The 26,996-nt window shown below is 39.3% G+C and overlaps 1 protein-coding gene and 1 non-coding gene across 3 annotated transcripts in view; one reads left to right on the forward strand and one right to left on the reverse strand.

The window, feature by feature from the left end:
- Positions 1 to 287: 287 nt before the first annotated feature.
- LOC138425093 (placental prolactin-related protein 1-like) overlaps positions 288 to 26,996 on the reverse strand; it is a 40,524-nt gene continuing 13,815 nt past the window's right edge. Inside the window, exons 1-5 of one of the 2 annotated variants that reach the window (XM_070289413.1) lie at positions 14,972 to 15,026; positions 5,908 to 6,089; positions 3,615 to 3,722; positions 1,111 to 1,290; positions 288 to 479 (exon numbers count right to left, since the gene is read on the reverse strand). In XM_070289413.1, coding sequence (XP_070145514.1) covers positions 288 to 479; positions 1,111 to 1,290; positions 3,615 to 3,722; positions 5,908 to 6,089; positions 14,972 to 15,026 — 717 coding nt within the window. Of the gene's footprint in view, positions 480 to 1,110; positions 1,291 to 3,614; positions 3,723 to 5,907; positions 6,090 to 14,971; positions 15,027 to 26,996 lie in introns of those variants that run through there. The other variant, XM_069562713.2, reaches the window with a different exon arrangement.
- Positions 9,344 to 9,454, forward strand: LOC138426109 (U6 spliceosomal RNA). The gene has a single exon (XR_011251533.1). It is a non-coding gene; the product is annotated as a U6 spliceosomal RNA (small nuclear RNA).

Here is a 26,996-nt window from a genome sequence, read left to right on the forward strand (position 1 = left end):
AATGGTTTTCTTAGTAATGCCAGGTTCCGCTATTTGTGACTAATTGTAATAGGCGCTTCATTCTCTCAATTGTAGGGGTGGATTTTCTTTTGATTTACTTTTAAAGGAAGATAAGAAATGTTAAGAAATTGCCCTCTTAGATTTTGACATCTCTAAAGAGTTTGTATTTATTTTTTTAAGAGGAGACCCATGACAGAGCATGCATTAAAAAGCTATAAATTTCAAAATAGCTTGCTATGGGATAGATCATCACGACCACCTCAGAGCTGGATGGGATGGATGAGGATTTAGCACATTTTGCGGGCTCGGCACCCCAGGAACTTGATGTACATGTCAACTTTATGTAAATCCCTGTGCAGGCAGTAGAACAGGTTATACAATTCAGAATGACGCCTATCTTCATCGCTGGACGTCAGGGATGGGAGTCCTGACCAGGTACTGGAAGCATTGTGCATCATATTCAGGACTGGAAGAACAATCTAAATACCCAAATGATAATGACTTCTTATGCATTTTATTAGTATCTGCTTATCTTTTTCTCTTCTAATTATCAAATAAAGATTTGGGGAAGACATCTGAATATAAAACTCTCTATATATGGATTTTGGAGCCAGCTTATGAGAAAACTATTAGAAATCTGAAAAGTAGATACTTAATTCCAGTTTAGTTTTAAATTTCTCTATTTTTCCTTTCCACTCACATCCATTGATTTGAGGAGAACAGAGAAAGAAGACAAGTGGAACTTCAATAGCATATGTCCTGGGTTACTTTAAAGAAAAATGCTGATCTTGGAAATTCAGTTCTCTAGTGCTATTACTCTTGAAAATATTTCAACCACCTGTGCCCAGAAAGAGGCAAGATTTTGGTGGAATTGTGTGCAATGCAGGGAAGGCTGCACATGTCAAAAATTGCAGTGAAATTCTGATTCCTTTACAGTAGAATCTATCACTATGAGTAACTAGGCTCCTGTTTTATGTAGTACCAGTCTAGCATATAGAAGTCATGAATCTTTTTCTTACAAAATGAGATATTTCCAAACTCCTTACGCATTACAGAGGTCACCTCTTCCATTCATGAACAAAGCAAGAAAGCCCTCTGCAGGATGCTCACCTTGCTGAAGTGACTCTCTATTAAGGCTTGAAGTTTCTCTGACATGCTCTCAATCTTCATGGTGGTTGATAGGAAATCCTCTAACAATTCTTTCATACTCTTCAGCTCTGTGACTAGATGATACAGAGGATTATTCCAGGAGTACAGTAGCACGAGTGTCCACTTAGTAATGTTTTCATTCTAAGCAACCATAAGAAACAGTTTCGTTAAAATAATCATAATTCAGTGGTTTTGGTAACATGTGATCTTTGCTCAGAGCAGCTAACCTAAACAACTTTTGGTTATTCCTATGTGCATGCAAAGATTTTTGAAGGCAGTAAATGTTGCAAAAGTATAAAAAATTAGCTGTTCGTTCACAGTTTGCTGAAATATAAAAATCTAGGTTATTTTAGAAACTAATTCTTCTGATGAGTTCTATATAACATGAAGATTTTTCAATTTCCTCTGAAATTCTACCACCACTCAGTGAGTTCTTCTGTGTTTGTATATTTGCGTGAGAGAATCTAAGTATTTATGGCAAGTCAGTACGTGCCTGCAGTGCCTGACCCAGGAAAGAGGGATTCCACCTGTGCCCATGTCATTGTCACCCAGTGATTCATTTGTATTAATGAATCAGATGAGTCCTTCGTATTGATGTTTGATCGGTAATTGTTTTATGATATTACAACAAAGAGACAAGGAAGAAGACATGGCATTCCTAAACAGACTTCTCTCCTCAGCTGATCCCGACACCAGCCCCCTGCTGACATCAGAAGAGTCTGTTTTGTTGACATGTTTCCGGGCAGAAAATGGCACAGCATTGTCTTTAGTAATAGCATCAGTGGGATTCACAATGGAGGGTTTTCCCCCTAGTTCACTACTACTAGCAGAATTCAGCATGAAAATCCTGGGGCTGAAGAACGCTAGTTAATATGCTTGATTTCTTTACAGCCATGAACTGTCTTACTGGTAAAGAACAGAAAACTGAATATGATTAAATATAGTAATGCACATAAAGTGCTTAGTAAAATGTGAGGCCAGGTAGTAACTCTCAATAAACTTTAAATTTAAGCTTATTGAACAATCCCTCCTCTTCTTCCTCTTTGTCCTTTTTCCTTTACTTTTTCACCCTCATTATTAATGAGCTTAACAGAGGAAAAGAATGCTGGTATCGTTAAGAGGGTTGTAGAGAGAGAAGATTGAATTATAAGGGGGGATGCATGTGAAAATATTTTAAATAATGTTAGGAGGAACGATAATTCAGGAAATCAGAAAGGAGAGATTATAACTGTGAAAATTTGGAGCTGCAATAAATGATTGAGTCTTGATATGTAAACTGTGTTGTCCTCAGAACAGAGGCAATTTTTGCTGCCATGAGAAGCAAGTTCGGTTCAGTTGCTCAGTCGTGTCCGACTCTTTGCGAGCCGATGAATTGCAGCACGCAAGGCCTCCCTGTCCATCACCGTCTCCCGGAGTTCACTCAGACTCACGTCCATCGAGTCCGTGATGCCATCCAGCCATCTCATCCTCTGTCGTCCCCTTCTCTTCCTGCTTCCAATCCCTCCCAGCATCAGAGTCTTTTCCGATGAGTCAAATCTTCATATGATGAGGTGGCCAAAGTACTGGAGTTTCAGCTTTAGCATCATTCCTTCCAAAGAAATCCCAGGGTTGATCTCCTTCAGAATGGACTGGTTGGATCTCCTTGTAGTCCAAGGGAGTCTCAAGAGTCTTCTCCAACACCACAGTTCAAAAACATCAATTCTTTGCTGCTCAGCCTTTTTCACAGTCCAACTCTCACATCCATACCTGACTACTAGAAAAACCATAGCCTTGACTAGATGGACCTTAGTTGGCAAAGTAATGTCTCTGCTTTTGAATATATTATCTAGGTTGGTCATAACTTTTCTTCCAAGGAGTAAGCCTCTTTTAATTTCATGGCTGCAATCACCATCTGCAGTGATGTTTTATAGACCATTGTGGGGGAGACGTACAAATTAAGGATAAAAGGTGACAGAGGAGTCATTGAGAATGACAAATGAAGGAGGTGTCAGAGAAGTACAAGCAGAATCAGGAGAGCCTTGAAAGGCAGATGCAAGGGCTTGGGTGGTGCAGTATAGGATTCCGAAGTAGGAGTCATTAGTAACAGGGAGTACTCAAAACTGGCGTGTGTTTCTTTCATATTCATGAATTTTGCAATCTTATATTTTACACATGGAAGTTCCCATTCATTTCCTGTTTCCATCCAGAATAATAGCTGCAGTCCTGTGTCTAACGCATTGGTTGAACTAAAGTTGTCTGCATGGACAATTTATAGATCTGTTATCTATCTTGCTACTACAAATCTTTAGTCATTCCTTGATTTTGCTCATGCTTAATGAACTGCTTAATATAATTTCTCTTCAATTGCTTATGGTTCCTCCACCGTTTTCTGCATGTACAGTTACCATAACCTCTAATGATCTGACGTCTGGTAATCTACATACTGTCTCATCTGAAACGGTGAAAAACCCAGGTGAAAGACTCACGTTTTCCTGGTTGACTTTATCTCTTTCTTCCGGAAAATGGAAGGAATTGGTGTGGCAGGTGTTGGTGACATTGATATAGTACAGTTTGCCCTGGGCATATTTTTCATCCTGAAAATGATCAGGCAATTAGTTAGTGTTGTTGGGCATTCAGTAGATGAACCCATTAACAGAACATTAACATCTTTGATAGATGTGAATTTTTTTAACGGGGGGGGGGGTCATCACAAAATTTGAAAGTCATGCTTGTCTACTTTTCTATACATTGTCTCTATAAAAATGATTTTACATATAACTTTTCTAAGTTTAACCTTTTCCATTCTCTGTTTTATAATTGTCTTCTTCTTTTTTTTTTTTTTTTTTTACTATTTGAACCAAATATTGTACATATGTAGCAATATTTGGTGCTTCCTAGGGGACAGCAGTGGTAAAGAATATTCCTGCCAATGCAAGAGATATAACAAGACTCAGGTTTGATCCCTAGGTGAGGAGCATCACTGACAAGAGGGTACAGCAGCGTACTCCAGGATTCTTGCCTGGCCAGCCCTATGGACAGAGGAGCCTGTTGGGCTACAGTTAGTAGGATTGCAAGGATTGGACACAACTGAAGTGACTTAGAATGCATGCATGCACCTATATTTAACCATTTAAATTCTTGTTTACCTGGAAGAGTTGGAAAAAAAAAATGGGCAGTGAAATGGAGGATGAAAAAAAATCTAGTGAGTAAAAAGAACTACGTGAATTGAATAGAAACCTTTAGCACCGCCTTTTATTAGCTGTCTGCTCTACTGTGTGCTCCTTGACTGACCTAAAAGAATTAACATACAACTTTCAAATAAATTCCTCAGAAAACAAATAATTGTTTCCAATTGTAAACACCCCCTCTATAGTAGCTGGGAACCTATTCACTGCAAATCTTAAAACAATAATTTGTAGCTTTAAAAAACTACAAGTATTCATTTTTGTGACTGGGATTCAGCTTTGTTTAACTTGTTCCATCCACCTAGTTCACTGCAGAGCTGCTGCTGCTGCTATTAAGTCACTTCAATCGTGTCCAACTCTGTACAACCCCATAGACGGCAGCCAACAAGCTCCCCCGTCCCTGGCATTCTCCAGGCAAGAGCACTGGAGTGGGTTTCCATTTCTTTCTCCAATGCCTGAAAGAGAAAAGTGGAAATGAAGTTCCTCAGTCATGTCCGACTCTTAGCGACTCCATATACCGCACCTACCAGGCTCCTCAATACATGGGATTTTCCAGGCAAGAGTATTGGAGTTGGTTGCCATTGCCTTCTCACTGCAGAGCAGTTCTCATTTATTGACTATTACTCTGAGCCTGGAGAAGAAAGCCCACGGAGACCTTGAAGGACCAGAAAATCGATATGCTTCCTTTCCCCAGTCCCACCTAAAAGTGCTTTGTGTCAGGTAGTATTGTGGACTGAATGTGTGTTCTTCAGATTCCTGTGTTAGAGACCTAACTGCCAAAATACTGTGTTTCAAAAAGGATTCTGACTTTTTGGGATCCCATGGTCTATAGCCCACCAGATTCGTCTGTCCATGGGATTTATCAGGCAAGAATACTGGAGTGGCTTGCCATTCCCTTCTCCAGGGAATCTTCCAGACCCAGGGATAGAACCCAAGTCTCTCACATTGCAGGAAGATTCTTTACCATCTGAGCCACCAGTGAAGCCCATTAAGGTTACATGAGCTCTTAGGGTGGAACACTCATCCAATAGGTTTAGTGTCTTCATGAAGCGAAACACCAGAGAATTCTCTCTGTGTATCTGTGTCTTTTTCTCTATCTCTCTTCCCCACCTCCCACCCTGTGTGGGGACTCATGGAGAAGCCAGCCTGGGAAGAAAGAGTCCTTACCAGAACCTCACCTTGCTGGCACCCTGATCTTGGACTTCTAGCCCCCAGACTGTGAGGAAATAAATTTCTGTAGTTTATTCCTCAGAGTCTATTGTATTCTTTTATGGCATTCCTAGCTGACAAATGCAAAATCATTTATTTTGCTTATTTAAAAAAGAAAATGAACGAAGGGAAACTGAAAAATTTATTGCACTTCTTAGGAAACTGAGATTTCACAAAACTGATCCTTTCTTCAATTTCCACATCTTATGAACTGACAGCTTCTTTGGCTGAGAGTGTGTGCTTTTGCAGCCCTCTTGTTTAAAGGATAGTATAGCCCCATCACTTAGGTGAAGTTTCCTTCTGGGAACCTGGAGGGCTACAGCCCAAGGGATAGCAAGAGTTGGACACGATTTAGCCACTAAAGCACCACTATCATAGTACTTACAAACTTGTTGATCATTACTAAGGAAAAGTTATGGAAGTCGTGGGACAGCTGGACAGCATCGATAAACAAGTCTGTAAGGGATCTCAGGGAGATGGCAAACACGTCAGGGCCGCAGGACGGGCATGGGTTGCCTTGGCACAGGAGCAGATTTGCCATGACCAGAAGCAGCAGAAGGCAGGACCCTGTTTAAATAAAACCATGAGCCATTCTGAGATGATCTAGATACTCAGGTGACTAGATTATCAAATCCATGACTAGGTTATCCAATCCATCCTGTGGAAGGAAGCCATGTCTTTCCCTGTTGCTGTGAGCAGGACTTGTTGCTGTAGAAGCTGGGGTGGGATAGAAGGAGCGCCTTCTGTGTAAATTTACATGGATGATGATATTTGCACAGATAGATAGTTGGAGAAGTAGGTTACTCCCTGTATTTTTGAATTGCTCCCAGAGGTACTTCTGTGCTCTGCAAACATTTGGAACTAAATCTGAGCCAGAGTGTTTGGGCTATTCTTTTAAGACAGTTTAATGTTGGGACTCTCCAGACTCTGAGCAGTGAGGCCCTCTAGGAGTTTGAAATTTTTTTACTCTACATTGACTAATACTTGAATTTTAGACACTGAAATGACAAGAAAAGTACAGTTTATCTGTGTGGTATACCATCACATTGGGGTAAGAGTAAACATGTGACTGATTGATGACTATTATTGAGTACAGAGAGAATACTAAGAGAAAAAGGATACTGTACCTTGGATCTGCTCACTCACCTTTGTAACCCCATGCATGTCTTTGATACTTTCCCAAAAGCTTTAAAACATCTTAAAATTTGTGTTTCACAGGAACCCTGTGAGATAGCCTTAATCTTCACTATGATCATCAAGTTATGCTAATGAAGATGTGATGAATTAGAGAGGGCAAGTAGTTTTCCCCAGGTCCCATTATTAGCAGATGCAGGTGACTGGGCACCAATACACTCATCTGTTTACTTCCTGATGTCACATCACACATGCTTGTGGGCTCTCAGTCAGCATGTGTGTAACCAGGACCACATCAGGAGCTGTGATGACTCTCCTTAAAGAGGAAAATATTTTGTCTTTGACTGTGAAACAGCAGTGACCCTAGAACATTGGTTTATCCACTTGTTCTGCTCTGTCTATAAAACACTCACTGTTACAGTCTCTGACAATTATCAGTGTGGGGGCCTGGTTCTGCTCGCTAGCCTTTCTTCTAGGCACCTTGACAGCTCTTCTACTTTTATGCATCTTTAATCCTCTCATTACTTTTGTTTCTTTGAGTAAACAGCAAATAAATCTCCAAATGGTAATACAAGAATATTACCCGGTCAGCACCCAAGACAATGTCATTGGCTTTGCAAACAAGGCCTGCAACTTCCTGACTTTGACTTTTTAGGGACAAAATTTACCTGACTGGTCGGGAGTATATCCTGACAACCCACGGAGCTTAGGTTTAGAACCGTCTCCAAGCATCTCCTCTTTGACATTAGAACTAGACCTTCATGCTTCCGTGATGTATTGTAATATTTCAGAAATTATTCATGGCCCTACCTTTGGCCAACAGAAGCATAAAATCATAGACTCTTGCATGCATGATTTTAATATTACTTTTCATGTCTGTCCTTTGTAAGTAAGCAGAATTTAAGACTGAAGTGAGCAACAATTTAGTTTCTACATGAGAACTGATAATATAGAGATTTTATCCTCCTGAGTAAGATCTGAACATCATTCTTTTTCCAATTTACAGGAAGAGTGGTAATTTAATTAAGGATAAGATATCAGCATTTATAAGGTTTTCTCTGCCTTTAGTTATTTTAAAGGGGAATGGTATCTAAGAATAAAATGGTTATTTAAAATTAGGTGATGAATTCTGGTTTCCTCGGTGTGTATGCCCAGCAGTGGGATTGAAAGAGACACATGTACCCCAATGTTCATCGCAGCACTGTTTTTTAATAGCCAGGACATGGAAACAACCTAGATGTCCATCAGCAGATGAATGGATAAGAAACCTGTGGTACCTATACACAATGGAGTATAACTCAGCCATTAAAAAGAATACATTTGAATCAGTTCTGATGAGATGGATGAAACTGGAGCTGATTATACAGAGTGAAGTAAGCCAGAAAGAAAAACACCAATATAGTATACTAACACATATATATGGAATTTCGAAAGATGGCAGTGATGACCCTGTATCTGTGTCAAAAAAGACACAGATGTGTATAGTGGACTTTTGGACTCAGTGGGAGAGGGAGAGGGTGGGATGATTTGGGAGAATGGCATTGAAACATGTATACTATCATGTAAGAATCGAATCACCAGTCTATGTCCGATGCAGGATACAGCAAGCTTGGGGCTGGTGCATGGGGATGACCCAGAGGGATGTTGTGGGGAGGGAAGTGGGAGGGGCATTCATGTTTGGGATCGCATGTACACCCATGGTGGATTCATGTCAATGCATGGCAAAACAAATATAGTATTATAAAGTAAAAATAAAAAGTTAAAAAAAAAAGAATAAATGTAAAAAAAAAATAATAATAGGTTTTAAAATTTAAAAATTAAAATTTAAAAAAAAAGCAAAGGAAAAAAAAAAGGAAAACTCCACAGAATTGCAAAAGTCCAACGTAGAGGCAGATGTTTATAACAACAATAAAAAATGCGACTGAGGGGGAAAAAAAGCTCAAAAATTTAATTAGATTTCATAATAGCAATAAAATAGACAACTAACAGGAGGGGTGGGGAATCCAAACGAATCTCCAGAAGAAGTCAAAACATAAGAATAATAAATGCTTTGAATCAAAAAAAAAAAACTAGGTGATGAAAATAAAAGAAGTGGTTCTCAAAAAGAAGACATATAAATTGGGAAAATCTGGGACTATCTCTCTCATCAACTAAAGAGCTTATTATGACAGGCAAGGACGATAATTGCTTATATAACATAAACATATTTGTGTGCATGTTTTTCTGTGCATGTATACATGTGCTATGCATAAATATATGCTTAATTCCTTCATGAAACTTTGGACCTTATAAATTCAATTTTATAAGAGGCAGTAAATATAGCAGAATACCCTAATTTCTAATGTAATTGATAATTTATTGGTAAATGACTAACTATATGACTTTTTTGGTTAAATTTTTTTAAATATTTTATCTCAAATATTTATTTTCTAATTTAAATTTATTTATTTTAATTGGAGGCTAATTACTTTACAATATTGTATTGGTTCTGCCACACATCACTATGAATCTGCCATGGGTGCACACAGATACCCCATCCTGAACTCCCCTCCCACCTCCCTCCCCATAACATCCCTCCGGGTCATCCCAGTGCACCAGCTTAAGGATCCTGTATCGAACCTGGACTGGTGATTTGTTTCTTATATGATATTATACATGTTTCCATGACATTCCCCGAATTCTTATTCATGCGTTTGCCTTGGTAGCACATATATTTAAAAATTGGAATAATACTGAGAAGATTAGCATGGCCCCTGCCCAAGGATGACACACAAATTTGTGAAGCCTTCCATATTTTTCTGTAACAGCTTCGAGGGTTGAGATGGAGAGGAAAGTGGCAAAGAAGTTCAAGACCAAGGGACATAGGTATACCTATGGCTGATTCATGCTGAAGTTTGGCACAAGTCTTTATATTTTGGTTTTCTAATTTGATTCTCTTATTCTTTTGATCAGACTACCAAGTCCCTTTACGATTTATTTTTCAGACCTTTTTGTGCTTTGATTTTTCTGATGCTCATTAGTGTATTTGCTTCCATGTCTAACTCTCTGAGTATTTTCAGCATCTACATAAACCCTACCCTGTTCTCTTACTGTCTGGATTTTGGTGTATAGCATCAGCACATTTCTATGAACTTCATTTTCCTTCTGGTGCAGTTTCTGATACACAGTTTAAGCTGGTTGGCTCACATCTTGCTTGCTCGTGTTGTCTCCAAAAATTAGAGAACTCTGCTTTTTCTAGGCAGTACTTGCCCTTATTTTGTTACTGTTCATAATTTTCTGTGATTTCACTTCCTGCCTCATAGCTTTGTCTTTCTCAATCTACTGTAACGTGAGTACTATGTACCTCTATATTGGTATTACTATTTTATTTTTATTTATTTATTTTTTTATTTTTTTATTTTAGTTTTTTATTTTTTAAATTTTAAAATCTTTAATTCTTACATGCATTCCCAAACATGAACCCCCCTCCCACCTCCCTCCCCATAACATCTTTCTGGGTCATCCCCATGCACCAGCCCCAAGCATGCTGCATCCTGCATCAGACATAGACTGGCGATTCAATTCACATGATAGTATACATGTTAGAATGTCATTCTCCCAAATCATCCCACCCTCTCCCTCTCCCTCTGAGTCCAAAAGTCCGTTATACATATCTGTGTCTCTTTCCCTGTCTTGCATACAGGGTCGTCATTGCCATCTTCCTAAATTCCATATATATGTGTTAGTATACTGTATTGGTGTTTTTCTTTCTGGCTTACTTCACTCTGTATAATCGGCTCCAGTTTCATCCATCTCATCAGAACTGATTCAAATGAATTCTTTTTAACTGCTGAGTAATACTCCATTGTGTATATGTACCACAGCTTTCTTATCCATTCATCTGCTGATGGACATCTAGGTTGTTTCCATGTCCTGGCTATTATAAACAGTGCTGCGATGAACATTGGGGTACATGTGTCTCTTTCAATTCTGGTTTCCTCGGTGTGTATGCCCAGCAGTGGGATTGCTGGGTCATAAGGTAGTTCTATTTGCAATTTTTTAAGGAATCTCCACACTGTTCTCCATAGTGGCTGTACTAGTTTGCATTCCCACCAACAGTGTAGGAGGGTTCCCTTTTCTCCACACCCCCTCCAGCATTTATTGCTTGCAGATTTTTGGATCGCAGCCATTCTGACTGGTGTGAAGTGGTACCTCATTGTGGTTTTGATTTGCATTTCTCTAATAATGAGTGATGTTGAGCATCTTTTCATGTGTTTGTTAGAAAATAGAAAATAGAAAGCCCAGAGATAAATCCACACACATATGGACACCTTATCTTTGACAAAGGAGGCAAGAATATACAATGGAGTAAAGACAACCTCTTTAACAAGTGGTGCTGGGAAAACTGGTCAACCACTTGTAAAAGAATGAAACTAGATCACTTTCTAACACCGTACACAAAAATAAACTCAAAATGGATTAAAGATCTAAATGTAAGATCAGAAACTATAAAACTCCTAGAGGAGAACATAGGCAAAACACTCTCAGACATAAATCACAGCAGGATCCTCTGTGATCCACCTCCCAGAATTCTGGAAATAAAAGCAAAAATAAACAAATGGGATCTAATTAAAATTAAAAGCTTCTGCACAACAAAGGAAAATATAAGCAAGGTGAAAAGACAGCCTTCTGAATGGGAGAAAATAATAGCAAATGAAGCAACTGACAAACAACTAATCTCAAAAATATACAAGCAACTTATGCAGCTCAATTCCAGAAAAATAAACGACCCAATCAAAAAATGGGCCAAAGAACTAAATAGACATTTCTCCAAAGAAGACATACGGATGGCTAACAAACACATGAAAAGGTATTACTATTTTAAATAAATATCCACTAGTATAGCAGAGAATTAAAGGGAATAAAATTGTAATAGTATTAGCAATAATACATTCCCCCCAAATATAAACTGATAATGCTCCCAGTTTTAACTGACTTTCTATCCATGTATTACTGAGGTCCCCTACTCATTTTCCCGTACAAGATTAAGTATGTAATTATTAGTTTGTTATAGTTAATAAGGCTATTCTGAGCACATATAGCTCACTGTGGAGTGATAGCTATTGAATGAAGGATGTATACTATGAACTCCAATCACCAAACAGGTGATTGGAGATGAAGAAAGCAATGCCAGGAAGACACAGGCTTCTGTTCTGGAAGGAAAAACTTACAGTGTCTCTCATCTATAGTGTGCTCTTCAGATTTTTCAAAACACTTGCTCTTTCTCTGTTCCTTTAATAATTTTGGTTGTTTGATTTCTTTCAATTAGGATTTGCATGAGTTTCTTATATATACTTGGATATGAAGCCCTTACCAAATATGTGATTTGCAAATATATTTTTTTTCATTCCATAGGTTGTCATTTCATTTTATGGATGGCTTCTTTTACTATGCAGAAGGTTTTGAGTTTGATGTGGTCTCACTAGTTTATTTTTGTAGTTCTTGCCTTTGCTTTTGATGACTGAGTTGTTTGAGATGCTTGTATTTTGGTAAGTAATCCTTTATCAGTTGTTTTATTTGCTATTATCTTCTTCAATTCTTACCAAAGGCACAGACTGGCTGAATGAATACAAAAACAAGACCCATATATATGCTGTCTACAATAGATCCACTTCAGTCCTAGAGACACATACAGACCGAAAGTGAGAGGATGGAAAAAGATATTCCATGCAAATGGAAATTGAAAGTTTGCCAGATTGGCAGTTCTAGTATCAGCAAAAATAGACCTCAAAATTAAAACTATTATAAGAGATTAAGAAGGACACTGCCAAATGATCAAGGGAGCAGTCCAAGAAAAAGGCATAACAATATTAACTATTTATGGACCCTACATAAGAGCACCTCAATACATAAGGTAAACACTAACTGACAAAAAAGGAGAAATTGACAGTAACACAATAATAGTAGGGCATGTTAACACCACATCTATACCAATGGACAGATCAACAAAACAGAAAATTAATAAAGACATATAAGCCCAGAAGGAAATATTAGAGCAAACAGACCTAATTGATATCTTTACACATTCCATCCAAATGTAGAAGAATACATTATTTTCTCAAGTACACACAGAACATTCTACTCATCTTGGGTCACAAATCAAACCTCAGTACATTTAAGGAAATTGAAATTATATCAAGAATTTTCTCTGACCACAACACTATGATACTGCTACTGCTGCTAAGTTGCTTCAGTCGTGTTCGACTCTCTGTGGCCCCACAGGTGGCAGCCCACCAGGCTCCTCTGTCCCTGGGATTCTCCAGGCAAGGACACTGGAGTGGGTTGCGACTGCCTTCTCCAATGCATGAAAGTGAAAGTGAAAGTGAAGTTGCTCAGTTGTGTCCGACTCTTGGCAACCCCATGGACTGCAGCCTACCAGGCTCCTACATCCAAGGGATTTTCCAGGCAAGAGTACTATCATACTAGATATCGATTATAGGGAAAAAAAAAAACAAACTATAAAGAACACAAACACATGTAGATTAAAAAACACATTTCTAAATAATGAACAGATTACTATAGAAATAAGGGAAATCAAAACAGTCCTAGAAACAAAGAACAATGAAAACATGATGATCTAAAACCTAGAGGATGCAACAAAAGCAGTTCTAAGAGGGAAGTTTATAGAAATGCAAATCCTACCTCAAGAAACACATTGAATAGGCAACCTAACTTTACATATCTTTAACTCTTTTAAAATTTGTCTTATCAATGTCTTAAAGGTTTTGCATCAAATCTTTCAACACCTTCCTAAGTTTGTTTCTAAGTGTTTTATCTTTTTGTGATGCAATAGTAAATGGAATTGTTTTTTTTACTCCACTTTCTGATAGTTTGTTGTTGATATACAGCTAGGCAACTGAGTTTCACATATTGGAATATAGTAAACATAATGTATGCTACATTTTTAAAGAATAGACATTTTCCCACAAATAAGCCATATAGACGATCAATAGGTATATGAAAAGATGCTCAGTATCACTAATAATCAAAGGAAATGCAGATCAAAAGCACAAGAGATATCATGTCTTACTTGTTTGAATGTCTAGTACTAAAAATGTAAGAAATGACAAATGTTATTGAGGATGAGGAGAAAAAGGAGTGCTTATGCACTTTTGGTAGGTATGTATACTGGTGCAACTCCCATGGAAACACACTGTAGAGGTTATTCAAGAAATTTAAAAGAGAACGTTTATGTGATCCATTATCCCACTTCTGGATATATAGTCAAAGGAAATGAAATCATTGTCTCAAAGAGAGACCTATATTCCCATGTTCATTGCAGCATTATTCACAGTAGCCTTGGTACAGAAACAACCTGAGTATCTATCAACATCAAGGGGAATGGATTAAAACAATGTGACGTGACATATATAGGTAAATATTATTTAGCCATTAGAAAAAGAAAGAAATCCTTCCATTTGTGGCAACATGAATGAAAACGGAGGGTATTATGCTAAGTAAACTAACTCAAAGAAAGACAAATGCCATATGATCTGAACTATAAAGAGTTCAAAAAAAAAAAAAAAAAAGGAAGTCAGAGTAGAAAAATGATTGCCAAAGCCTGGAAGGTAGGACAAATAGGGAGAGATTTTTAGAGATTACATATTTTCCTGTATAAAAAATTAATAAGGTGAGGATCTAAGTTTGAGCTTCATGATCTAATCATGAGATTGAACAAGCTCTGGAAGTCGGGGATGTACAGGGAAGCCTGGCGTGCTGAAATCCTGGTGTCACACAGAGTGGGACACGACTGAATGACTGACTGAACTGAAGAGAGTGGAACTTAACCTGTGTTCTCCTCAAAAAGCAAAAGTTAAACTTGTGGTGATGGCATTGTTACCTAATAGAAGGGAAACTCATTTCTAATATGTGCACAAATGAGGGTGGACAAGATGCAGGAGTGGTGGGTGGAAGTGGGGTTCACCTCTCTCCACGGTGCGTCAGGAACGTCTAGAGATGCAGCAGTTCCCACAGAGACCAGGTGAGCACGGGAGGGACTCCCTGAGCACTGAGAAGGAATATCCGGATCCATACAGAGCTCGGTAGGACAAAGGAAAGAAGGGACAAGGAGGAAGGGGAAAGAAGGAGGAGACCAAGGCGACCAGCCTGCACCAGGGGGTGAGGGAGCTGAAGCTCAGGGGAGAGATCCCCACGTCCATGGCCGTCCACTGGGACGGGGGAGACATTTGAAGCAGTTGGGGAGTGAAGTCACTAATCTGGGACAGTCTGAACGGAGTGAGAACCGCATAGACAAGCCATGCTGCAGCCTTTCATACCTCGGACAGGGTTGTAAGTCCACTGGTATCTCCGGAAGCTGGGAGCTGGAGCCATGGGGATTGCAGAATAATCCCAGGGTCAGGACTCCTGTTGACCGTGGGGAGTCAGCCTGATGGGATGGGATGGGGGAAATCTGCTGCATGGGATGCTTCTTAAGGAAAGCCAGGGGGCCATAAAAGTAGGGTTCAACTGCCTGTGGAGTAGCTGTCTCTTTTTCCATGCTGGTACCTGCAGGTTGAGCAATCGAGAAAGTCTTCAGTGAGGGCGGACCTTGAGTGCCTGATGCACTCAGCAATGGAGAATTTTGAACGTCTATAAACCCAACCCTACCCTATTCTCTGTCTACATTTTGGGTTTTAGCATCATAATGTTTTTATGAACTTAAATTTCTTCTGGTAGAGTTTCTGGTTTACAAAGTAAGCTAATTCCTCACATCTGGCTCGATTTTTGTGTTTCAAGAAACTTTGAGAACTTTCCTTCCTCTCAAGGCAATACTGCCCTTTACCTTACTACCATTGCTGACTTCCCATACTTTCACTTCTTGCCTAACATATTCTATGTCTTTCGCTATTCACTATAACCTAGTAGGCAATGGCAACCCACTGTTCCTGAAAAATCCCATGGGTTCAGGAGCCTGATAGGCTGTAGTCCATGCGGTCCCTGAGGGTCAGACACAACTGAGCGACTTGACTTTCACTTTCCACTGTCATGCATTGGAGAAGGAAATGGCAACCCACTCCAGTGTTCTTGCCTGGAGAATCCCAGGGACAGAGGAGCCTGGTGGGCTGCCATCCATGCAGTTGCACAGAGATGGACACGACTGAAGTGATGCAGCAGTAGCAGCAGCAGTAGCAGTCCCTGTGTTGATATTAATATTTATAATAAATTATTAATGGATGCAGTAGAGAACCAAAAGGACTATAGTTGCAACAGTAGTAATAAATTACTCCCAAGTTATAATCCATTAATTCTCCCATTTAAAATCATTTCTATCTATATGTTATTGAGGTCTCTTAACTCATTTTCCTTACTAGGTAGCTCAATTTTGAAATGAAATATACAAAACAATGGCATGGTAAACTCTGGAAATGATCTTCCTTTGATTATGCCTCATTAGTAAATATGCAAATATTAGGATATTTTTTCCCTCAATGGGGATATTCTTAGTACGTATTATAGCTCACTGTGGGGTGATTGCTATTGACTGAAGAACGTACACATTGAACTGTAATTGTCAAACAAGTGAGTGGAGATGAAGAAAGTAATGCCAGGAAGGCACAGGCTTTTATTGTTCTAGGAGGAAAACCTTGCTGTGTCTCTCATCTACAGTCTAATATTGAGATTTATTGAGACTCTTACTTTTCTTACACTCCATTAAAATTTGAATTATTTGGTTTTTTTTGCCCTTGAGTTGTATGTCTCATGTATTTTTGGATATTAAGCCCTTATCAAATATATGATTTGGAAATGTCTTCTGTCAATCTGTAAATTGCTGTGTGATTTTCTTGATGTTCCTTTCTTTGGAGTTTGATTGGATTTTACTTGTTTGTTTTGGCAATTGTTGCCTTTGCTTTTGGTGTGAAATCCAAAGCCTCCTTGCAAAGACTGATGGCAAGAAGAATACCTCAATGTCTTCTTCTAGTCTTATGTTCAACTTTTTAATCCCTTTTTAGTTGATTTTTGTGTAGGCTAAAGACAGGGGTACAGTTTCATTTTTTCATAGGACTCTCCAGTTTTCCCAGGGCCATTTTGAAAAGTTTGTCCTTTCCCCACTGGATATTCTTGGCTCCTTTTTCACAAGCTAACCAACAATATATCGATGTACATTTCTTTCTGGCTACGTTACTGTACTATATTGATCTATGTGTCTGTTTTCGAGCCAGAAGCAAATCATTCTGTTTTGATTACTATAGCTTTCTAATATATTTGAAATCAGCAACCATGGTCTCAAACTTTGTTCTTCTTTCTCAAGACCACTTTGACTCTTTGGTATTTGGAGACTTAATAAAGCAGAATAGACCAAGAAGAGATGGGAAAAGTACACAGAAGAACTATACAAAGAACTATACAAAGAAATCTTAATGACCCAGATAATCACAATGGTGTAGTTTCTAACTCTGAGGCAGATATCTAGAATGTGAAGTCAAGTGGGTCTTAAGAAGGACTGCTGCCCATAAAGCTAGTAGAGGTGATAGAATGCCAGCTAAGCTATTTAAAAACCTCAAAGATGATGCTATTGAAGTGTTCCACTCAATGTGTCAGAAAATTTGGAAAAGGCAGCAGTGGCCAGAGGACAGGCCTCATCCCAATTATGAAGAAGGGCAGTACTAAAGAATGTTCAAGAAACAGAACAGTTGCAGTCATTTCCCATGCTAGTAAGGTTATGCTCAAAATCCTCCAGGCTAGGCTTCAGCATTATGTAAACCTCGAACTTCCAGGTGTTCAACCTGGGTTTAGAAAAAGCAGATGAACCAGAGATCAAATTGGCAACATTTGCTGGAACACAGAGAAGGTAAGGCAATTCCAGAAAAGCATCTGTTTCATTGACCTCAGCAAAATGTGTGGATCACAACAAAGTGGACAATTCTTAAGGAGATGGGAATACCAGACAAACATTACCCATCTTATGAGAAACATGTATGCAGTTCAAAAATCTCAGCACGCCAGGCCTCTCTGTCCATCACCAACTCCTGGAGTCACTCAGACTAATATCCATCAAGTCGGTGATGCCATCCAGCCATCTCATCCTCTGTCGTCCCCTTCTCCTCCTGAACCCAATCCCTCACAGCATCAGGGTCTTTTCCAATGAGTCAACTCTTCTTATGTGGTAGCCAAAGTATTGGAGTTTCAGCATTAGCATCAGTTCTTCCAAAGAACACCCAGGACTGATCTCCTTTAGAATAGACTCACTGGATCTCCTTGCAGTCCCAGGGACTCTCAAGAGTCTTCCCCAGCACCACAGTTCAAAAGCATCAATTCTTCTGCACTCAGCTTTCTTCACAGGTCAACTCTCACATCCATACATGACCACTGCAAAAATGATAGCCTTGACTAGACAGACTTTTGTTGGCAAAGTAATGTCTCTGCTTTTTAATATGACATCTAGCTTGGTCATAACTTTCCTTCTAAGGAGTAACAGCCAAAAAAGATGTGCTTTTCATTATAGGGGACTGGAATGCAAAAGTAGGAAATCAAGAAACACCTGGAGTAACAGGCAAATTTGACCTTGAAATGCAGAATGAAGCAGGACAAAGACTAATAGACTTTTACCAAGAAAATGCACTGGTCATAACAAACATCCTCTTCCAACAGCACAAGAAAGACTCTACACATGGACATCACTGGATGGTCAACACTGAAATCAGATTGATTATATTCTTTGCAGCCAAAGATGGAGAAGCTCTATACAGTCAACAAAAACAAGACCAGGAGCTGACTGTGGCTCAGATCATGAACTCCATATTGCCAGATTCAGACTCAAATTGAAGAAAGTAGGGAATACTGCTAGACCATTCAGGTATGACCTAAATCAAACCCCTTATGATTATACCATGGAAGTAAGAAGTAGATTGAAGGCCTAGACCTGATAGATAGAGTGCCTGATGGAATGAGGTTCGTGACATTGTACAGGAGACAGGGATCAAGACCATCCCCATGGAAAAGAAATGCAAAACAGCAAAATGGCTGTCTGGGGAGGCTGTGAAAAGAAGAGAGCCGAAAAGCAAAGGAGAAAAGGAAAGATAAAAGCATCTGAATGCAGAGTTCCAAAGAATAGCAAGAAGAGATAAGAAAGCCTTCTTCAGCAATCAAGGCAAAGAAATAGAGGAAAAGCACAGAATGGGAAAAACTAGAGATCTCTTCAAGAAAATTAGAGATACCAAGGGAACATTTCATGCAAAGATGGACTTGATAAAGGACAGAAATGGTATGGACCTAACAGAAGCAGAAGATATTAAGAAGTGGCAAGAATACATGGAAGAACTGTACAAAAAATATCTTCACGACCCAGATAATCATGATGGTGTGATCACTCATCTAGAGCCAGATATCTTGGAAAGTGAAGTCAGGTGGGCCTTGGAAAGCATCACTACGAACAAAGCTAGTGGAGGTGATGGAATTCCAGTTGAGCTGTTTCAAAACCTGAAAGATGATGCTGTGAAAGTGCTGCACTGACTATGCCAGCAAATATGGAAAACTCAGCAGTGGCCACAGGACTGGAAAAGGTCAGTTTTCATTCCAACCCCAAAGAAAGGCAATGCCAAAGAATGCTCAAACTATTGCACAATTGCATTCATCTCACATGCTAGTAAAGTAATGCTGAAAATTCTCCAAGCGGGGCTTCACCAATATGTGAACCATGAACTCCCTGATTTCCCAGCTGGTTTTAGAAAAGGCACAGGAATCAGAGATCAAATTGCCAACATCCTCTGGATCATGGAAAAAGCCAGAGAGTTCCAGAAAAACATCTATTTCTGCTTTATTGACTATGCCAAAGCCTTTGACTGTGTGGATCACAATAAACTGTGGAAAATTCAGAAAGAGACGGGAATACCAGACCACCTGACCTGCCTCTTGAGAAATCTGTATGCAGGTCAGGAAGCAACAGTTAGAACTGCACATGGAACAGCACACTGGTTCCAAATAGGAAAAGGAGTACGTCAAGGCTGTATATTGTCACCCTGCTTATATAACTTATATGCAGATTACATCATGAGAAATGCTGGACTGGAAAAAACACAAGCTGGAATCAAGATTGCTGGGAGAAATATCAATAACCTCAGATATGCAGATAATACCACCCTTATGGCAGAAGTGAAGAGGAGCTAAACAGCCTCTTGATGAAAGTGAAAGAGGAGAGCAAAAAAGTTGGATTAAAGCTCAACATTCAAAACACTCTCCAACATAAGTCACAGCAGGATCCTCTATGATCCATCTCCCAGAATTCTGGAAATAAAAGCAAAAATAAACAAATGGGATCTAATTAAAATTAAAAGCTTCTGCACAACAAAGGAAAATATAAGCATGGTGAAAAGACAGCCTTCTGAATGGGAGAAAATAATAGCAAACGAAGCAACTGACAAACAACTAATCTCAAAAATATACAAACAACTTATGCAACTCAATTCCAGAAAAATAAACGACCCAATCAAAAAATGGGCCAAAGAACTAAATAGACATTTCTCCAAAGAAGACATATGGATGGCTAACAGACACATGAAAAGATGCTCAACATCACTCATTATTAGAGAAATGCAAATCAAAACCACAATGAGATACCATGTCACACCAGTTACAATGGCTGCGATCCAAAAATCTGCAAGCAATAAATGCTGGAGAGGGTGTGGAGAAAAGGGAACCCTCCTACACTGTTGGGGGGAATGCAAACTAGTACAACCACTATGGAAAACAGTCTGGAGATTCCTTAAAAAATTGCAAATAGAACTGCCATAAGACCCAGCAATCCCACTGCTGGGCATACACACCGAGGACACCAGAATTGAAAGAGACACATGTACCCCAATGTTCATCGCAGCACTGTTTATAATAGCCAGGACATGGAAACAACCTAGATGTCCATCAGCAGATGAATGGATAAGGAACCTGTGGTACATATACACAATGGAGTATAACTCAGCTGTTAAAAAGAATACATTTGAATCAGTTCTGATGAGATGGATGAAACTGGAGCCAATTATACAGAGTGAAGTAAGCCAGAAAGAAAAACACCAATACAGTATACTAACACATATATATAGAATTTAGAAAGATGGCAATGACGACCCTGTATGCAAGACAGCAAAAAAGACACAGATGTGTATAGTGGACTTTTGGACTCAGAGGGAGAGGGAGAGGGTGGGATGATTTGGGAGAATGGCATTGAAACATGTATACTATCATAAGAATCGAATCACCAGTCTATGTCCAATGCAGGATACAGCATGCTTGGGGCTGGTGCATGGGGATGACCCAGAGGGATGTTGTGGGGAGGGAGTTAGGAGGGGGGTTCATGTTTGGGATCGCATGTACACCCATGGTGGATTCATGCCAATGTATGGCAAAACCAATAAAGTATTGTAAAGTAAAATAAAGTAAAAATAAAAATTATTAAAAATTAAAAATATAAAAAATTAAAAAAATTAAAAAAATAAAACAACATTCAGAAAACAAAAATCATGGCATCTGGTCCCATCACTTCATGGGAAATAGATGGGGAAACAGTAGAAACTATGTCAGACTTTAATTTTTTGGGCTCCAAAATCACTGCAGATGGTGACTGCAGCCATGAAATTAAAAGATGCTTACTCCTTGGAAGAAAAGTTATGACCAACCTAGATAGTACATTCAAAAGCAGAGACATTACTTTGCTGACTAAGGTCCATCTAGTCAAGGCTATGGTTTTTCCTGTGGTCATGTATGGATGTGAGAGTTGGACTGTGAAGAAGGCTGAGCGGCAAGGAATTGATGCTTTTGAACTGTGTTGTTGGAGAAGACTCGAGAGTCCCTTGGACTGCAAGGAGATCCAACCAGTCCATTCTGAAGGAGATCAACCCTGGGATTTCTTTGGAAGGAATGATGCTAAAGCTGAAACTCCAGTACTTTGGCCACCTCATGCGAAGAGTTGACTCATTGGAAAAGACTCTGATGCTGGGAAGGATTGAGGGCAGGAGGAGAAGGGGACAACCGAGGATGAGATGGCTAGATGGCATCATGGACTCGATTGACATGAGTCTGAGTGAACTCCGGGAGTTGGTGATGGACAGGGAGGCCTGACGAGCTGCGATTCATGGGGTTGCAAAGAGTCGGACATGACTGAGCAGCTGAACTGAACTGAACTGAAGGAGTAAGCATCTTTTAATTTCCTGGCTGCAATCACCATCTGCAGTGATTTTGGAGGCACTCCAAAATAAAGTCTGCCACTCTTTCCGCTATTTTTCCTTCTATTTGCCAAGAAGTGATGGGACCGGATGCCATGATCTTAGTTTTCTGAATGTTGAGCTTTAAACCAACTTTTTCACTCTCCTCTTTCACTTTCATCAGGAGGCTCTTTAGTTCTTCTTCACTTTCTGCCATACAGGTGGTGTCATCTGCATAAATGTGGTTATCGATATTACTCCCGGCAATCTTGATTCCAGCTTGTGCTTCATCCAGCCCAGCATTTCTCATGATGTACTCTACATATAAATTAATAAGCAGGGTGACAATATACAACTGTGATGTACTCCTTTTCCTATTTGGAACCCATATGTGCTCCATGAGAAAAGAATCTAAATAAGAGTGTTTATACGTATATGTATAACCTTTTCACTGTTCAACAATAACTGACATTTATAGCATTGTAATTCAATTATACTGCACTAAAAATAGAAAAAATGAATTAAAATAAATCAAAGATCAGGAATAAACCATATCCATATGTATAACAGCTTTCAGTGAACTCTTGGAATCCTAGCTGATTATGTAACTCCAAAATGGTCTTGGGAGATCCCCAAACTTGTAAATGCTCTCTGAAGTGAATAAAATCTTGAGGTCTTTCCACATTGAAATTTTTATCTGTCAAAGGCCCTTTTCTTCAGATGCATAGGCGTGATGTTTCCATGTTGGTCAACAGGTACTTTGTCTAAGAACTTACTAATTAACTCATATTTCAAATAGGAACCTGTATTAGAGGGGCGGGGGGATTGCTCAATGACTGATAACCAAGGAAGACCCTGGAAACACCCTTATATTGTTGTGAAATCCATCAAGGAGTTTGCCATCTCAGACCCTCCACCTGGGTGGACTGGTCGTGATTCAGCTTCCTTAGTCCTTGGCTTCCTATCAGCACCACAGAGCATTCAGTATGGATGAGGCATTGAGTTACGTTAGACAAGTCAGTCTCCTCATTGGGTGCCATGGTCTAAATGCTTGTGGTCTCCCAAAACTCATATGTTGAAAACCTAATCCCCACAGTAACGATTTTAGGAAGTGGGACCATTGGACAATGATTAGGTCATGAGGCAGAGCCCACATGAATGGGATTAGGGCTCTTGTGAAAGAGGCCTGAAATACTTGCTCATCCCTTTATTTAGGGATTTGTCCTGACAGAGGCCCTCACTCACGCAACCATGCTGACACCCTGATCTTGGACTTCTACCCTCCAGAACTGTGACAAATAACATGGTTTATAAACCCCCCAGCCTCTGGCATTCTGTAACAGCAGCCTGCGTGGACTAAAACACGGACTGTGATTAAATGGGGAAAAAAGTGTCAATCTTGTTTTCCCTTCCAAGGTCATAAATGTGGAACAGGTAGCATAGATATTCAATTTCTGAGGCACATGGTGACATATTCCATAGAATTATACATTTTCTTTCAAATTGTACTTCTTTGACATGCTGACCTGAGAACATATTTTCTTAGAGGTAATTAACATTTAAACCAATAGATTGTGGATTTTATGCAATCAGTTGAGGGTGTTAAGAGCAAAGACTGATGTTTCCCAAAGTAAAAGCAATTCAGTCTGAAGACAGCACTATTACTGGTATCCCAATCACCGGCCCGTCAGCCTAAAGATGAATTAACTGGACCCTAAGGCCCGTCACTGGGCTCTCATCAGAGTCCTAACTTAAATGCTCTTTACTTGGAAACATCTTTAATTCTCGAGGACTTGGTTTTCTCAACTAGAAAAGGAAAATTAGGGTAGGAAATCCTCTACATTTCCAAAGAGTATGCAAATCTCTGTATAGAACATGATTCCAAACTGAGGTTTTATTCTTTTTCCCAAAAAGAAAATTACCACTTGGTTTTGGAGCTTCCCTGTTTGGATCTCTTATATTTCTCATTATCTGCTCTATTCCACAGTGTATTTCTCTAGCTTAGCTTTCAGAAAATACCTTGATAGAAATAATTACTTGACTGTTAAGGAATATTACTTTTATCTTTGATCTTCCACTGAAAAGCAGGAGTTGTAGTTAAGCACACTAGTGAGAGAAACTGTTTCTAAATGTCAGGATGTCAACGAAGGAAGTTTGCTGTGCATAGTTGCTCAGTTGTGTTCCACACTTTACAACCCCCTGGAATGACGACCCCTTGGACTGCAGCGCGCCAGGCTCCTCTGTCCATGGGGATTCTCTCAGCAAGAATACTGGAGTGGTTTGACATGCCCTCGTCCAGGGACCCTCCTGACCAGGAATGGAACCCAGGTCTCCTGTATGCAGGGGGATTCTTTGCTGTCTGATCTTCCAGCTCCTAAAAAATGGGTCTTGACTATACAGAAGATGCCTGATTTGTCTGCCTTTGTCTCCTGCAACAGTGGTGTTTTTTTGTTTTTTTGTTTTTTCCAGCTAACATATCAATCCCGTTTCTATTTACCTGAATGCTATCTGCAAGTTCTCTAAAAGAAAAAAATCTACACAAAAGGAACTTATATCTGGAATAGCAGTTAAGGTTTTGTTCAGTTGTCATTTTGTCCAAAATACCAGTGGCTGGGTATTTGCTTTTAATTATAATATTTACCTCAGAAAGAACAAATGGCTGGCAATTTCTGCCATGATTGATACGCAATAAATAGTAACTTTTGGGCTGTTGGCGTAACTCTGTAGACCCAAGGGAACTGAATTAAAGGAGTGGGAATTGGTGTTTTTCATATAATTAACTATAATATAGATCAGAATGTGGTCAGTGAGATAAAAATTGTGAGAATAAAATTAGGAAGCCATAAGGAGGAAGATGGTACTTTCATCCGGGAAAAGTAGGTAACAAATCATCAACGAGGTGAATTACTTTGACCTTCCGAGGGAGACTAGGTGTTTTTGTATAATGTAAAAATATTTGATTTGTAGGCTCGCCTTAAAGTATTTTTATCTGTCATGATCAGAGAGCACAGCTAAGAAACTGAACTCCTCTAGTGAAGTTGAGAATCCTATGGCAAATCGTAGATTCAAGCAACAGATTCAGAGCACTATCTCTAGTTCTGTCCAATTCAGCCTTTTAGTCCGTGACTGAATTATCACATTATCTTAGCACAGACTGCAAATCTAGTGGTTTCTATCTAATAAGGTGAAACTTAAAAACAATGCATCCACAGTTTTGTGAAAGTAAAAGTCACAAGTCATGTCCAAATCTTTGTGGCCCCATGGACTATACAGTCCATGGAATTCTCCAGGCCATAAAACTGGAGTGGGTAGCCTTTTCCTTCTCTAAGGACTCGTCCCAACCCAGGGATCAAACCCAGACCTCCCACATTGCAGGCAGATATTTCATCAGCTGAGCCACAAGGGAAGGCCCCACAGTTCTAGTTCTGTAATTATGTCCAAATAACCAGGATATAAGGGTTTGGGTGGGGAGAGAAGTCCTCCATGGTTTTAGTTCACTGTGTGCTGTGAGAGCAGCATCAATAATTCATTGGAATTTTACTCTGCATGAATGAAAGTGTTTCATTGAATGAACACATAAGGAAGGCCTGCTGGATGCAAAGAATGGACAGCAGTGAAGAGCACACATGTGGACTTTGGGAATTAGGACTTAAATTTTAATAGAAAAACAGAAAGAGGTAAATTTCAAAGTTAAATGTTGCACCACAATTGGGATACATGTCAAGAGGGAAAAGCACAGAATGCCCTATGTCTACATAACAAGGAGACCTGAGCTGTGTCAGAGTCAGGAACGGCTGCTTTGGGGAAGTGGTTTTTACTGAGATCTGAAAGATGTTGGGGAAGTCATGAGGTAAAACAGAGAGGGTCTTCCAGGGAGAAGGAATGGCATTTATGAACAGTTAGCCATATATGAGAATATAGAGTGAGAAGATCAGACATGCCACGATAGAACCTTCAAGGAATTCAATTTACCTGGTAAAACTTATGCTAACTGGACAGTGAATACAAGGTGGAATATGATCAGATCTGTGAAAGAGATAAGAATCAAGTTTTGCAGCGCATAGGAGATATTTCCATTTGCCTGATAATTCGGTAAAGATTCACTTAAACCCAGGAATCCTGGTTTCTATTGCTACTTTTGCATCGAGTTTTATAAGTTTTGATAAGTGACTTAATCATGCTTGGATTTCCTTATATATCCTTAATATGAGAGGATTTTCTAGATAATTTCCAAGGTTTCTTCCTTTTCTGCATATCCAGTGAATCCCATTGGTTATTATCGGGAATAAAAAAAACCTTTTACAGTCTAAGAGCAATGACTTAAATATCTATAATATGATATAAAAAGTATTGAAATTCTTGTTTTTTTTTCTTTTTTCAGTTTTTTAAAATATGATTTCCAGATAAAATGGCAAGATATTTAAAGTATACCCTATAATTTAAATAGGTATAAATTATTAATGGATTTCCTCATTGATTTAATTAACATATCTATTAATATCACCACACATATTTACCGTTCAAGATCTTTTTGGTGAGAACCTTGAAGTTTAACTCTCTTACGTGTGTGCTAACTGACTTCAATCATGTCCAGCTCTTTGCGACCCCATGGACTATATAGCCTGCCAGGCTCCTCTGTCCATGGGGATTCTCCAGGAAAGAATACTAGAGTGGGTAGCCATGCCCTCCTCCAGGGGATCTCCCTGACCCAGAGATTCAACCCATGTCTCTTATGCATCCTGCACTGGCAGGAGGGGTCTTTACCACTAACACCACCTGGGAAGCCCCACAAATGTCAATAACACATTACAAACCATAGTCATCACACATTAGATCCTGAGACTTTATTCATCAGCTTACAGCTTAAAGTTTGTACACTTTGACCAAAGTCATTCTTAAATCACTGATTTCTCAGCACTTATTTTTACATGACCTGTGATATGTTCTTGTATTTATGGTTTTGGAGTCAGGAGAAAAGATGTCCCCTTCCTTTTGTAAGCAGTTTAGCATTAGATCTTTGAGGGACCATCTTTATCTAGCAGCTCCATAGCCACCCCTATCATTGTCAGAAATCAAGAGGATTTACACAGGTAAGCAAAATAAAGAAAAGTGGCTCCCCTGGTGGTTCAGATGGTAGAGAATCTGTCTGCAATGTGGGAGACCTGGGTTG

The sequence above is a fragment of the Ovis canadensis genome, chromosome 20 (genome assembly GCF_042477335.2).
Source record: "Ovis canadensis isolate MfBH-ARS-UI-01 breed Bighorn chromosome 20, ARS-UI_OviCan_v2, whole genome shotgun sequence".
NCBI lineage: Eukaryota > Metazoa > Chordata > Mammalia > Artiodactyla > Bovidae > Ovis > Ovis canadensis.